Here is a 14,107-nt window from a genome sequence, read left to right as displayed (position 1 = left end):
TAATATTCAATTTAATTAATCACAAACTTATAATAATGATATTATTATTTATATGTATTATATAATGTTTATTAGTATATGTAATATAATTGATATTATCAATTATACTAATAATTATACATGTTTACTAATAGAAATTATTAATTAGTTATACTAAATTTACTAATACATTTAATTAGTGAAAATTTCTTATATCCCATTTCGAAAGAATCAATGAATCTAACATTAACTATATTAATGATATACATTCCTCGTATTGAACCAAATAGATATATTTGAATAACTGATTCCATTCTAAATCCAATATGAATGATCCCAAATTTGAATCTGATTTCAAGGTACGAAACAAACGTCACCTCAATAACAAATGAAATGATAGGAGGCAACGATCGAAACTTTGACCTTCCAAGTTCCAACCAATAGAGACCTTTACCACAGTTTTGTCGTGGCAAACAGCCCAGGGCTGTTGGTTCTACAAATATATCCAATAGAACCTAAATGGGTTATCCCACAGCTTTTGGGCCGTCACGTGCTAAATTGTTAATTGAATCTATGACCAATTTACCAATTCGTTTCCCAAATTTGAGCGTCACGTGTTAATTGAATCTATTCCAAGACTTTTCCGAAATTGCAGGCGTTTTTATCAGTCAAGTCAACCTTTTGAAAAGCGAAGCCAAGCCAACCTGAGCCTGAGTCCCGAGAGGCCGAGACCTAACGCCTCACAAGTTGTGAGTCACAACTCTGAAACAAACAGAAAGCGGGAAACTCCAAAACAACCCAGAGCTGCAAGCCTTGGTCCGCATTCCCTTAGAATCTTCGTAATCCATTTAGGGGTTTTATCTTCAACGACATCCAGGAATTGCGTAGAACACGGAGGCTGCTATGGAAGAGGTGAGGGCCAGCTCAGCTTGGGTCGCCAATCACTCCTCTCACGTCACCGTCGACTTCTCAGGCATATTTATGATATTTCATTTTTGGGTTTTTGGTTATAGCTGTCACTTGTTTGATTTTGATGGGATGATTGAAATTTGAGTGTTTATGGTGTTGCATGTGCAAATGAGTGTGAATGAATGGGAGTAAGTATATTCTTGCAGGCATTGAGAGAGTTGCGGAAGCTATAAAAGATTCGATACCAAAAGTGGAGTGGGATTTTGAAGGGATTCATTATTTTGACAATGGCCCTCTTACTGTTCAGTACTTGTTTGTTTTGGATGCTCTAAATTTCTGCTTCTGGCCAGGTATCTTCGTCTGTATTTAACGGAATTCATTCTGTTTAAATTGGTATTCAGCTTTCTTATATTTTTGTCAACACTAAGTACAAAAAGGATTTAATTTTTAATTGCACTTCCGTTTTTAAAATGGTGGAATTACCTTGAAATTAAGCGCTCAGCTTATTAATTCAAGGTCTGGATTATAAGTGCGAAGACATTTCTCGTTAATTTAGTTAGACCACCTTTCTTGTCTTTTCTTTGGTGTCAAAAGGAACCCTTGCACCACAAGCCTTTTCAAATCAATTCCACTTTAGCAACAATGTTGCTGCAGTAAAGAGAAGATAAATACTGGTTCCTTAACTGATATTAACCGATACATGAGAGAAAATATTCAAAAGGCCTATAATTGTGACCTTGTATTGTTATTTTATCCTTTTTTTCAAATTTCTGTATCTCACTCCAGTATATCTTTTTACAACCTTGGGTTGTTCAGTTCTTCCTATTAATGGCTGACATTTTCTTTTTGGGTTTTGTTGCGATTTGATGTAGACAAGGAGATGAGCTATGAGCATTTAGCATCAGGATTGAAGGAAGCTCTTCAGAATGACAAAACTGCATTTGATGCTGATCGCCTGCAGAAGTACACTGGTAACCTAATTCCTTAAAAGGACTTGTCTCTTGGGGTGAATTCCTCGATATTATTTGGTCAACGTGAAATACCTCCGTATCTGTACTTTCTGTCTCCCACCTGTTAGAGATGGTCAAGCACTCGCTCAAATTTGTGTTGCAAACCAGTACGAGCCATATAATGCCTTCTCTTAAAATCTGTGTTTTTTTATTATTTTATTATTTATTCGTGAGACTTATAGACTGCAATCAAAATCTTGGCACATTTTAGTACGTTGTACTCTTTGTTACTGATATTGATATACTTCGAGATTTCCTTTTTCTGTAAATACTCATTCTGGGGGCATATCGTCAAATCCACTTCTGAAGATTTTCTAGCTCAAGTTCTTGGAGGATAAGCTCTTATTGTAAACTTTCACTTTAGATTCCCACTTTTCCCATTCATCATTGCCAACTGTTGCTAAGTGTAAGCTACTACGGGTATGTCTTGGCCGTAAAGAATCAGATTTCGATGGCCAATGATTGTCATCTCAAGCATTGTTTCAGGTCCTGAACTACGCAAGATGTTGAAATGGCCTAGGCCTCTTCCTTTGGAGGATGAAAGGGTGCGCTTAATGCATGAGGTACTGTTGCGGAGTTTTGATAGAAACAGGTTGGAGGGCCTGTTCTGTTTGTTCCATTTCTACGTAGCAAACCACGTTAGCTTTTTAACCTACTTTCTTGCTTTTTAGGTTGGATTAGAGTTGGAAAGAAATTTTGAAGGAAAAGCATTAAAACTTGTTGAGTCCTGTGGAAAATCAGCTGTCAAACTTGTGGCACTCATCACACGCAATTTCCCTGGTATGACTTGCCTGGTTCTTTATTCCTGTTTTGCTGAATAATTTTACCATTTTCTAACATGTTATATGTGATGCAAATGAACTTGTTTTAGGCTTCCGTGACCACACTGTATACAAAGGTCATCAGGTTTTCCTGTATAAAAGAGCCCAGATATTTGCTGCAGATTTATGGGGTGCATTTAAAGGTCAAGGATATGGAGAATTTAATGACATAGGTGCAATAACCATATTTGCTGATTATATTGTCCCAGCAGTTCTCCAGCAGCTTGGAGTGTTGAGATACAGTTCATCTCTAGCTAGTAATGTTGATAACCAAAGTGAAATTGGCTCAGGCACTGAGGAGGAAGTAGAGTTGCGGGCATGCTCTGTCTATGCCGTGGAGAAAATGAGAGAGTTAATAAGTAAAAAATGTGGAAAGCAGGTCTGTCTTGCTTGTCATTGTCTATTATGGTTTCCTCTGTTCTTTAGTTTCACGTTTAATTTACTTGAGTGCAATGTGTATGGATGAAGACAAAATGGATAGTGATTCTGTGATTGTACTTGGTTTTTGCTTCTTTACTTATGCACTGAACCATTTGTGGCAGAGTTCTTCCAAAGGCCTTGTCCTTTGAAGCGATCTGTATATATTGTTATTGCTGAAGTCTGGACTTATGTTTAGGCTACAATAGTTTGATAAGCATGTGAAATCTATAGTTCACAAAACTGTAAAATGTATATGAGGCTTCACCTCATGTAGCTTTGCTCTCAGAATGGCCACATTGTATTGTGTATGTGTACTACTTTGTATTAACCTTATTGAACCCTTCACCAGCAGTATATGCTTATATTGTGGGTCAGGGTCAGCGGTTGTAAGACTAAACTATCAAGTATTCATGTTCTGTGCAAGCACCCAGCATCACCAGGAATGGCAATTGACTTGTACTGTTCAATTTTGCCCATGCTACATGTCTTGAACTGTCTATATCTAAAATTCTGCGTAATTTGCATCTGCCCTATGGTCAGAATAGCATAAATTCTACTTGATATTTCTATGCCTAATGGTCTACGTGAGTTCCAGTTGAGCACAGCAAATTTTTTATTTGCATTTGCAACTAAGATAAGAAACTATCGGCAATCTGAATGAGAAGCATTTTACAAGTACATATTCAGTGCAACGATTTACATGTGAAATTCATGTTGTCTTTTGTTGCTTCCTTTTCTACTGTTGGCTTCTTTGCTTAGCGTGATCCTGTATTTCAACTTAATTATGCCTGACTAATATTTTCGTGTGTTTCTCGATTCAAACTTTCCTGTATTTCTGGTTTAATGTTCTTTTATTTATATCTTATATCTTCTTTTCTTACTTATTCAGGTTTTGAGTGTGGAACTGGATCTTTGGTTATGGTCTGTTGGTACACGATGCCCATCTCTTGAGCACCATCGGACACTTTCTATATACTATTGATGGACCATGCAATGAAGTTGCTGTTGTTTGGGCTCTTGAGTTTTCATTTTGTGTAGGATAGCCTGGGGTGGGTTAGATCAACAGAGAGAGAGAGAGAGAGATGATTTTGAGAAGCTGGCAAAAAACACGACAATGTACTTGTCTTATTGGATCTCTTTTTTGTTTTATGAAAGTTCCTCCGTCACTAGTTGAATTCTGGCTGTTTCTTGTTTTAAGACCTCCTTTTCAACCTCTACATGTGAAACATGCTTCTGTATCATTAACTAGCTTGAGAATAAGCAGTAGGAATCCGGACTATAATGCTTTTAATTTGTTGAAAAGTCTCAAAGTTTTTTGACTTAAGATTACAGTACTCCACTTCTTTCTTCATTCTGTAATCTTGCTTTTTAGTTTTTTCAATGCATTTTGATTGGTAGCTGTAGGTAGGAATCAAAGGTTTGATGAAAGCTCTTTGGGCCTGTATATCATGCCCTTAAAGATGCTTCTTTCATGTAAGAGTCTCCAAATTCTGTCTCTGCTTGCACATTAAACATACTGAAACATTTTCTAACTTCTCAAATAACGCTTCCACGAAGATGCTGCTTTTATTGTGGCAATTAAACTGTAGCACCAGGATTTTTTGTGGTTGGCAAGTTTCCTTCATAAGGACACTGTGGTATACCTGGATACCTGACAACCCGAGGTCCAGCAGGCACTTTGTTGGCTTTGGGACGGATATCCTGCATGCAAACAATTAAATCAGTTTCAGCGGAGTAGGGCTTTTGACACTCCAGGATAGGATATTGATGACTTATTTTGACATCTTTCTTTCTTGTTTCCTTTGCAGCCTTGTTTCCATGAGGTATTGATCATGCGTGCTTTGTTTTACTAGGATGACATCATGATTCCCACTTCTGAAAATCTTGGCTTCACCACTTTGTATATGTCTAAATCAACTACTCTTAGAGTAGTTGCCCTCTCTTAAGAGAAGTTTACTACTTTATTTGGATGTAGGTCAAGAGATTAAATGCCTTGACCTGCATGCTAAAAAATCCAAAACTTCTTGAAAGGTTTTGCCAGTGGATGTGTAGTCATCCGTCTGAATTAGTGGTGGTTCAGTCTCTTTCGAATTCACTCCTTGACCCCTTTGGACCCCCTCCCTTGGTCCAGAGTAGGAGTAGGTGTAGAATAAAATTTATCGTGTCTGGCAAAAAAAACAAAAAAGACTTTTTATATGTCTAAGTCCTTGTATATTTTAATGAAGATGACACTGCCAGTGGCACTTGGGTATTATTCTTGAAGTCATCCTGAGATAATTCACGCTATTAGTGGGATGCTCCAGTACTTCACACTTTGATTCTGTAAATGTATCTCCCATGGTCACTTTTACGCTGTCTGAATTTTCAGTCAGGTGTGGGTATCTCTTCAATGGGAATTTCTATATTGATATTAAGTCAATCAAACTTCTCTACCAGCTGCTGAAACATTGGCTGGTTGAACGGAGGTAAATTCGTTCTGAAAGACTTGCAACTATGACTAGTGGCTAAGACATCGAAGTAAGGTCCAGAAAACAAATGCTCAATGTATCTATGTGCACTTTCTAGGCAACATAATCAGCCTAAGATCATGATCCAAATTAGGAGTTGATGACAGGTTTTTTTTGTTGATTACTTGTTAGTGCCTTGCTGTTAATTCATCTGATTTTTACACTTCCAACTTCACTAGAAGAGAAGCTCAGGGGGACTATCATTACCTGGTCAAAAATAGCAGTTGGAACTGCAAGGGTGGCCAGAGCATTGGGGGAATCGACTATTCCCGAAATCCTTCCTTCGCATGGACAGCATGAGAGTAGAAGGTAGACCTAATAAGCAAAGCAATATCACTAGGGTCACGATTGCGGTACAATATTAGGCATTGCATTATGCTGTTGTTGTAGGAAATTGCATGAATAACTCTTATATTATAGAGCTTCTATTGATTTCTGAGTTTGAAAACTTGTTACCCATTAACTTCTATTGAAGGACCTCACCTGCTCCTTAGTGTACCCGAATTTTGAGATGTAGTCAATTGCATTCAGCACTGCTCGTTTATAAGCAACGCTGGCATCAAGGAAGTGTTGTCTCCCACTTTCATCCACGCTGATGCCCTCAAACACCAACCATTCAGAAAACCTTGGTTCAACAGGGCCTATCTCAAATATAGGATTGACATGCAGGGGAGTAGGCCCCATAGGAGTGAGGTACTGTTTCATGCCATCTCTTATGATCTCACATCTGATAGCAATTAACAAGATGCCAGATAAATTTGGAGAAAGAGGAAAAACATACATAACTGCATGGCCATTATCGATTGTTTGGAGGGTTTGAAGATTGTCTAAGGTGTCCAAAGCATGCAGTAACATATTGGATCTTTGGACAACTTTCAGGAATATCGACTCGAGTGTTTCGGTGCTATTTAGTGTAGATCTCCTCTATTGTGTTTACACTAGGGTTCTTCAAATTTTAATTTGCTATAGTTCTATTTCTTTAACTTCTTGTCTTGTTATTGCTGCTCCCTTGCCCTTTCCGCTTAAAGGAGGGGAATACTTTTTGTTAAATCTAGGGTCTGTTTGACAGGTGTTATCACCCTGTTTTAAAAAGACAAAATTTGTCTAATACACAATCTACAAACTCTGAAACAGACACAAGTTTTGGAAAAAAAAAACATTAAATAGGGGATCAATGGCAGAGGTAGTTGATGGTGGTGGGTGGCAGAACGGCAGGGGGAGGATCTAGGGAGTTTTGTGGAAAAATAGGTGCTTTTGAGTGTTTTGGACAAATACCAACATTTTCCTAAAACAATCAACAGCATTCTACAGTAAAATTTGAGACAAACATACCGACCAAACAAACCCTAATTTCTGAACACAATATAGAATTTCTTGTCTGGCAATTACTGCAGTTTAGACCAAAAAAAAAAAAAATTACTGCAGTTTATGATATATATCACCCAACAATTCTATTTATGTGTGTTTCATCAGTCACAAGTTTGCTGCCAATATTTGATTAATAATGATAATCAATCCATTGAGTAAGCTGATAATGGATGTTTTCACCTTAATCTCTCACTCTCCGTCTCTTAGATATGCACTTAGTTAATTGGAAATGAGCAGTTATTATCTAAATGTTATCAAGTATGGTTCTTATTTGCTTTAAGACTGTCAAACTGTAATAATTTTTATCTGTCGTAGTTTCGATGATGGCAAAACAGAAGTCATGAAATGGGACTCAAGCTACGGTCTCGAGTTTTCTTGTCCCAGGAAGCAGCTCCCCCCACCACCCCAACAAAAAGCACCCGAATTCAATTTGTATAAACTTCTTCTAAAATCCCTTCTTAACCGTTATTGGACAAAGTATTCTCTAAAAGTCTCAAGTTTGATGCCTGGATTTTAAGCAGGAAAGACTAATTACTGAGATCGAGCATGAAAGTACTTGAGTTCTAGAAAACCACTCATCTCAATTGCCCCGCAGAATGCCACCTCCCCATCACCTTGGGAGAAGTGCATATCTCCAGTACTCAGATTTGCTCCTTCTACGAAGACTGGAAGGTAAACTTTTGAACCTCTGCTCAGGTTTTTGATGTCACAATTCCCTCCATTTTCTCTTCCAGGAATAGTCCTTGCTGCTTCCCGAGCAATCTTTTCCCATTCAGGTGTTCCGTCTTGAATCTACATGCAATGGGGAGCCGGATTAGTTCTTTGCTATACGAAGCTATTTAGTTCTCATTTTATTTAGTGCTGACTAGCAAGAGAATGGACCTTAAATTTTTCAACACACTAGAAATTACATCAGAGCAAAGCAGACATCTTTAACTGGGGCTAAAACTTTATGGGACCTAACGTTTACGTTGGTTATATATCCATTGAGTCATACCTTGCCAAGAACGCAGCCTTTGGTTGATGGTAAGTTTGCCAGTGGTCGTGCATGCAATACCTCACATAATTTCAGAGAATGAAGACCAGTTTCTTCAAGGGTTCTCTCTCTTTCATTCCATATAGTAAGGAGTTCCATGGAGGGCGCGGTTCCTATTATTCCAGGGTGGGTTAAACCTGGAAACCTTACTCCTATGCTCGGTAAGTGCCCCATCAAACCGGAAATCAGTCATGATCAGAATACATGCCCGTGCTGGTCTTGCCGACAAATAAAACTCAAGCACGACATACCTGGTATATGAGGAGAGTAAGCATATATTCCTTCAAAGTACCAAATAGCTTTAGTTGCATTTGGAAAATGGTCAGTCAGAAATCCTCCGCCATTCTCTCTATCGAATATTGCAGTGAAGCCCCATTCATCGCCAGGAAGGGGACCCAAGTTGCAAATTTCAACTGCAAGAAGATCACCTGGCTTGGCTGGAATCCCATCTGCGTCAGTGACCTTGATTGGTCCACTAAGATAGTGTACCTGAGCCAGATCTCAACGAGCCATAACTAGTAAGTAGCTGGTACAGAATTCTGCACTGTTGTCTCTCATAGAGAACATCAGTTTCGAGATGAAAAATTTATAGGCGGGATCAAATCTGTAAAATCGTTCCAAGTGGCGAAGTACACTTTCGGGTACATATTCGATCATATGAAAGGAAATAAATATACGGTGGACGGATTTTCTCTTGATGTAGTACCTAGTTAGTCATTCCTGTTTTACTTGCCATATTAAGTTCAAACTGTTTTAAAATCACTTGTTTGGGGAGAGTTGTAGCGGCGTAAGCTGTGGTTAAACTAGAAGCTTTGTACTTACAACTGATAGGTCTAAAATTTTTATATCAACAGCAGAATTGTCATCTTTGATTGCACCTCCTGTCCAATCTAGCATCTCTATTGTGAATACCTCACCCGACTTGACCTCAGCCACCGGTGGTATCTCTGGATGCCAACGGTTGTGAAGGGGTTGCATCTGCTCCCCTGGTTTCTTCTTTAGGTCCACAGTTGCAACTCTTCTTGGAGTTGGAGGAGCCATGTATGAGTTGCTCTATAACTATCATGCACACTCAGGTGTAGTTTATTCTTTTAAGTTTTATCAACAGAGCCTTAGGTAGCTGAAAATTGTTCTCAAAGCTGCGGTAGCTGAGAGAAGGCAGGAGTGACAATTTTCCAAATGGTCCCCCATCAACCTTAGGGTAAAGGACAATGACCGTTGAAAATGGAAAAAATCTCTTATCGGTAAGCAGGATAATTAAAAGTTCATAGTTTTAAGTTTCTGTGATATTTTATCATTACCCTTTTACTTTAAAAAAAAAAAAAAAAAAAAAACTGTCAATGGCTTTTAGACCAGAACTGTAATTTAGCTACACAGTTGAGTCATGGGTTTTCTTTAAGAGATAACTTGCAGCTTATTGCTTCCAACAGTTGCTTTCACATGGTGATGAAATAAGTATGATACAAGAAAATCAGAAGGGGGAACTCACGCCTGAGGGATCCGCATGCTTGATATCATAAGCTGTATATTCTTTTGTGATCCCACCCCCGCTGAAATCGACCATCTCAACCCTGAATAGCTCTCCAGTTTTAACCTCTGCAACTGGCGGTATTGCCGGATGCCACCTGTTGTGAAGCGGAAGCTTTTGTTCCCATGGCTTCTTCTTCACATCAACAGGAATCACTAGTCTAGAACCGTGTGAAGTCATGGTGGTGCTTTACTCAACTCTAAACGTCTTTCACAAATCGGACACAGTTAAATGAAAAAAAATGTTGGTAATTTAATCAGCCAGTGGCGCGATTCATTGGATCATCTTAACGATCACTTTCAGATGTAACGTGTTGACAGCCATGATTTGGCACCACATTGAAATTTTACACCCTCCCCAATTTGTTGGATGGTGGACCGATTTTATTTCAGTTTGATATTTGCAACATCAATATTGATATTTTCTATCATTCAAGGCTGGACTCAACTACAAGTCTACAACAACAACAACAACAATAGTGACTGGTCCGTCCTACCACGCTACTACTCATTTCTAGTATCGGCACCCACAAAAGCTTTGCTAATCCCTTACGTGGGAATTTTAGCCGTTCCATCTTTGAAGGAATAATTACAAATCTAATTGACGGAAACCTTATTGTATTATGATCAGAGTTGGTTTGATTGGATCAAGGATTCCAATATTGAATTAAAAAAATGTGAAGACAAATGACGGATGGATGCTTATATTTATCTGAAAGGGTTGCTTTATAGTAACTTTATTTGCGCAAATGCTGGGGGAACAGGTGGAATGGCTTGATTTTCAGTACTCTCATCATTTTGGAAGGGAAATCGGTGGTTCGAGCTAAATCCAAATTACCCGTAGAAAGTACCCGCAAATCCCGATCTGATGGATATTGCCTAGATCCTTTGTCTTTTCGAACATAATTAGTCTAAGCAGATGATGATGCAATTGGCTTCTCTCTCTTTTTCCTTTTTTTACATCCTCGTAAGACAATATATATATATAGTTTAGTTGTTGATCTCCTCAAGGCAGTCTTGGTGGTGGTTTGATCATGTCCAAATTGTGATGATCGATCGTATCCACATTCTTACTATCCTGATTTTGAATGTTTTCTGCTTGCGGAAAAAAGGCAAAAATAAAAGGGAACCTAGCTATCGTTTCAAGCATTGACAGTTGACAAGAAGGATGCAGTGAACAGACCATGAATGATCCAAATGCAGTGAAGCCTCGGAGGCACGCGTACCAAACAGCGGATGCGAGCACGCGGTGGGGACATGCGTTGGTTTCCTGGGCCGGCAATTAAGAGGAAAGCCATCGGTTTTTGTTTTGTTAGAGTTAGAATAAAACATATTGAGGACTCTCGCGAAAAGCTTCACCGTTAGGTTTTTTCTGATGTACGTTCGTTTGCCGGCGGCCTCTTACAGTCGCAAAAGCACAAAGAAGATTAACTTAAATGGATAAGAGGAGACGACGTATACCATCAATGGTCCTGCGCGCAATTAGTTTACGCGCAGCATGCGCGCAGGAGGTTCTTGTGTTCTGTTATTTATCTTTATATACAGCAAACAGAGAAGAAGGTGGAAGAGGGACTTGGAGATGCAGGCAGCAAGTCGTAAACTTCTTCGAGTTTGAGCTGTAATTCTATTCTGATTGCAGAAGAATTAATGGTACTGGAATGATAAACTAAAAAAACAGTAGCAAGAAATGGCCTGTACCCTACCTTTATAATTGCGATGGGGTCTCGCTCATGTAGGATTCCAGTTACTAATCATTGACCAAAAGTCCAGGTCAAGCTCGAGTGCTGTGGCTAAATGAATCTTCTCCTCATGCCATGAACTACTCTCGACTCTCGTCATTTTTTTATTTTTATTTTTGGGTAAGAATTATTCTTGACTTTGCAATTGCGATCTAATTAATGACTGCATTTGAACTGAGAGAATCACCGTCCCCGGAGTGGCCAGGTCACAACAATAAAAGCTTTGAAATCTTTATGGAGCCACATATAATTTATTTAATTCTAATTTGAGAACACAATAATATAATATTATGTGCCCTGCCATGCAAATTGCAAATTGCAAATTGCAAAGCCAAGCGGGAAAGGGACGACGCATATTTTGGTTTTAGAATTTCATTTTCTCGAGTTGAGGAGGCCTAATTAGTTTAGCGAATGAGGTTGTAATTTTTGAATTTAGAACTCGTGTGTGTAAATTGCTCTCCTCTTTTTCCTCCATGCATCTTAAATTCTACCTCTTCTTTTCTTTTCTTTGGGGAGAAAAAAAACTCATTTTCTCAAGCGTGCTTGTTAGAAGTCGGGTACGTAATACCTAAAGCAAGCTGCAAATTCACACATTCTTGTCAAAAACTGGACTACGATATGCTAAAGTAGGGGTGTGCAAAATCGAAAAATTCCGATTTACCGACCGAATTCGAATTGAATTCGGAATTTTCGAAATCGGTAAATCGGAAATCGGAATCGAATTCGGATTTTCCGAATTCATATATTTCGAATTTGGTTCGAATTCGGTAATGGAGTTTTTCAAATCGGAATTTCCGATTTCGATTTCAAATTCGTTTTTAATATATAAATATATTTTTTATACATGTAATATAAAATTTATACTATATAATATTATATAAAATTTATATAATATAATATAATATAATATAATATAAATTTTATAAAATTTATATAATATTATATATTATTATAAATTTTATATTATATAATAATATATAAATTTTTCCGAATTCGGTGAAATCGGTGAAATCGGAATTTACCGAATTCCGAATTGAATTCGGTACGAATTCGAATTCGGAATTGGTGAATTCGAAATCGAATTCGGTCGAATTACCAGGTACCAAAATTTCGAAAAATTCCGAATTCAAACTTCCGAATTACCGAATTCGAATTCGATGCACACCCCTATGCTAAAGAACTTTTTTGGTCAGTGTATTGTGGAGCAAACATGGTTCGAGTTTATTCCAAGTACAAGAAACTTTGCCTTCGTTCCTAATGTGAATCTAGCTTTGTTTAATTACAAAATTCTTTGTCCAGTTGCGGACACAATCTAAGACAAGGTCCTTGTGTTAGCAAGAAGAAGAAGAAGAAGAAAAGAAAACGATGGGAGAAAGAAACCAAAAGGTGTTTTAGATAAAGTCTCAAGAGTCGGGACAAATTTCACGAAAGAGTAAATACTTTAGGAATTTAATCTTTTATTCATTTGCTAGTTATTTTAACGGCGGTTGCGGAAGGCGACGAAGGGGAGGGTCATTTTCTTTCGGCTAGGCGGACGTGGCATCCTTATCCATCCGGCCTTAGCCCGCCCCCCCCACTTGAGAAGTTGCAATTGACTTGTGAAGCATAACGACAAACTTCAAGTTGCAAGTAGCGGAAAGGGCCACAAGGGCCTAGCCCATAAAGCCAGAAAGTCACGCCTGTTTCTTTCAATTTTCATTTTCAAAGCCCAATCTCATGTTGTACAAGCATTGTACCCGTGATTTGAGAACTCAGAATAGACCGGCTTCTACAAAATTGACCGTCCGCATGGCATTTCATTTTTAAACTGGAATGACTGAAAACATTTGGCTAACTCCAAACGGACTAAATATACTCTCTGGTAGCAATAAGAATTCATGATATGTGGTGTCATCACTCCGTTTGGATTAGTTATTTTTTGGGGTGTTTTTGAAAAATTTTACTATAACAGAGTTTTTTAAGTATATTTTGAGATATTTTTAGAAAATATTTTGAAATATTTAAATGTAGTAGAGTTTTTAAAATATATTTTGAGATTTTTTTGAATATTAAAAAAAATTTAGATTATTTTTTAGAGTATTTTGTTAAAAACTTTTATAATATTTAAAAAATTAATTTTTAAAAAACTAGTGAACCCAAACAGAGAATTCATGTCTGCGGTGAAAAGAAACAACAAACGAGAAATCCAACACCCCAAGTGCGTTGCAAATACATCCACAGCGACAATTAATTATTTTGTGGCTTAGCTGCACTGAATCTATTGAGATTGAGAGAAGGGGGTGGGAAAAATAAATAAAAACATATACAAATATCCACTGCACCATCCTCCTCTCCTCTGTCAGATGAAAACTAGTGGACCTTGTCTCCCAGACGCGACACTAGTAGACGTACGTTTTCCACTAGAAAGAAAGAAAGAAAGAATGGAAGGAAGGAAAGGAAAGGAAAGGGAAAAAAAACCCATAAACAAAAGAATTAGTATTTTATTTGAAAAATGAAAGTGATTGGGTAGCAGTAGCATTACGTATTTTCCTCCTCTGGTCGTGGAAAGTGATAAGATATCAAAATCCTGACACGAGAAAGGGAATCCAACGGCTGAGGGACAGCCATCCGCGGAGACACGGAGCCGCTATTGCCCAATACTTTGGAATCTAACCCAACCACACGCACATACACCCAGCGTCACTCTTTCCTAGTGTCTTGCTCTCTCCCCACTCCCCGCTCAATTTCATTACCCAACGAGCCCCACCACCGTTTTTACCTAAACTTCCCACCTCTCTAGTCTAAAAGTTTA

The 14,107-nt window shown here is 38.1% G+C and overlaps 2 protein-coding genes across 3 annotated transcripts; one reads left to right on the top strand and one right to left on the bottom strand.

The window, feature by feature from the left end:
* Positions 1–523: 523 nt before the first annotated feature.
* On the top strand, positions 524–4,314 carry LOC113702193 (uncharacterized). The gene is made up of 7 exons (XM_027223257.2): positions 524–952; positions 1,095–1,238; positions 1,761–1,859; positions 2,385–2,461; positions 2,570–2,678; positions 2,770–3,098; positions 4,029–4,314. Exons 1-7 carry the CDS (start codon positions 883–885, stop codon positions 4,119–4,121), a joined length of 921 nt encoding a protein of 306 aa, XP_027079058.1. The 5' UTR covers positions 524–882; the 3' UTR covers positions 4,122–4,314.
* A 243-nt stretch (positions 4,315–4,557) lies between these two features.
* On the bottom strand, positions 4,558–9,820 carry LOC113702192 (uncharacterized). Of its 2 annotated transcripts, none has more exons than XM_027223254.2 (7): positions 9,540–9,820; positions 8,302–8,539; positions 8,012–8,202; positions 7,571–7,806; positions 6,130–6,373; positions 5,854–5,961; positions 4,558–4,840 (listed from the first exon to the last, which is right to left on the bottom strand). In XM_027223254.2, exons 1-7 carry the CDS (start codon positions 9,756–9,758, stop codon positions 4,718–4,720), a joined length of 1,359 nt encoding a protein of 452 aa, XP_027079055.1. In that variant the 5' UTR covers positions 9,759–9,820; the 3' UTR covers positions 4,558–4,717. The 2 variants fall into 2 exon arrangements, with proteins under 2 accessions (XP_027079055.1, XP_027079056.1); XM_027223255.2 differs by lacking the exon at positions 9,540–9,820 and adding an exon at positions 8,873–9,508.
* Between the last annotated feature and the right edge of the window lie 4,287 nt (positions 9,821–14,107).

This window comes from Coffea arabica, chromosome 7e (assembly GCF_036785885.1).
Source record: "Coffea arabica cultivar ET-39 chromosome 7e, Coffea Arabica ET-39 HiFi, whole genome shotgun sequence".
In the NCBI taxonomy this organism is placed as follows: Eukaryota; Viridiplantae; Streptophyta; class Magnoliopsida; order Gentianales; family Rubiaceae; genus Coffea; species Coffea arabica.
The sequence above is the reverse complement of the archived record's forward strand: the minus strand, read 5'-3'. Positions and strand labels throughout refer to the sequence as shown.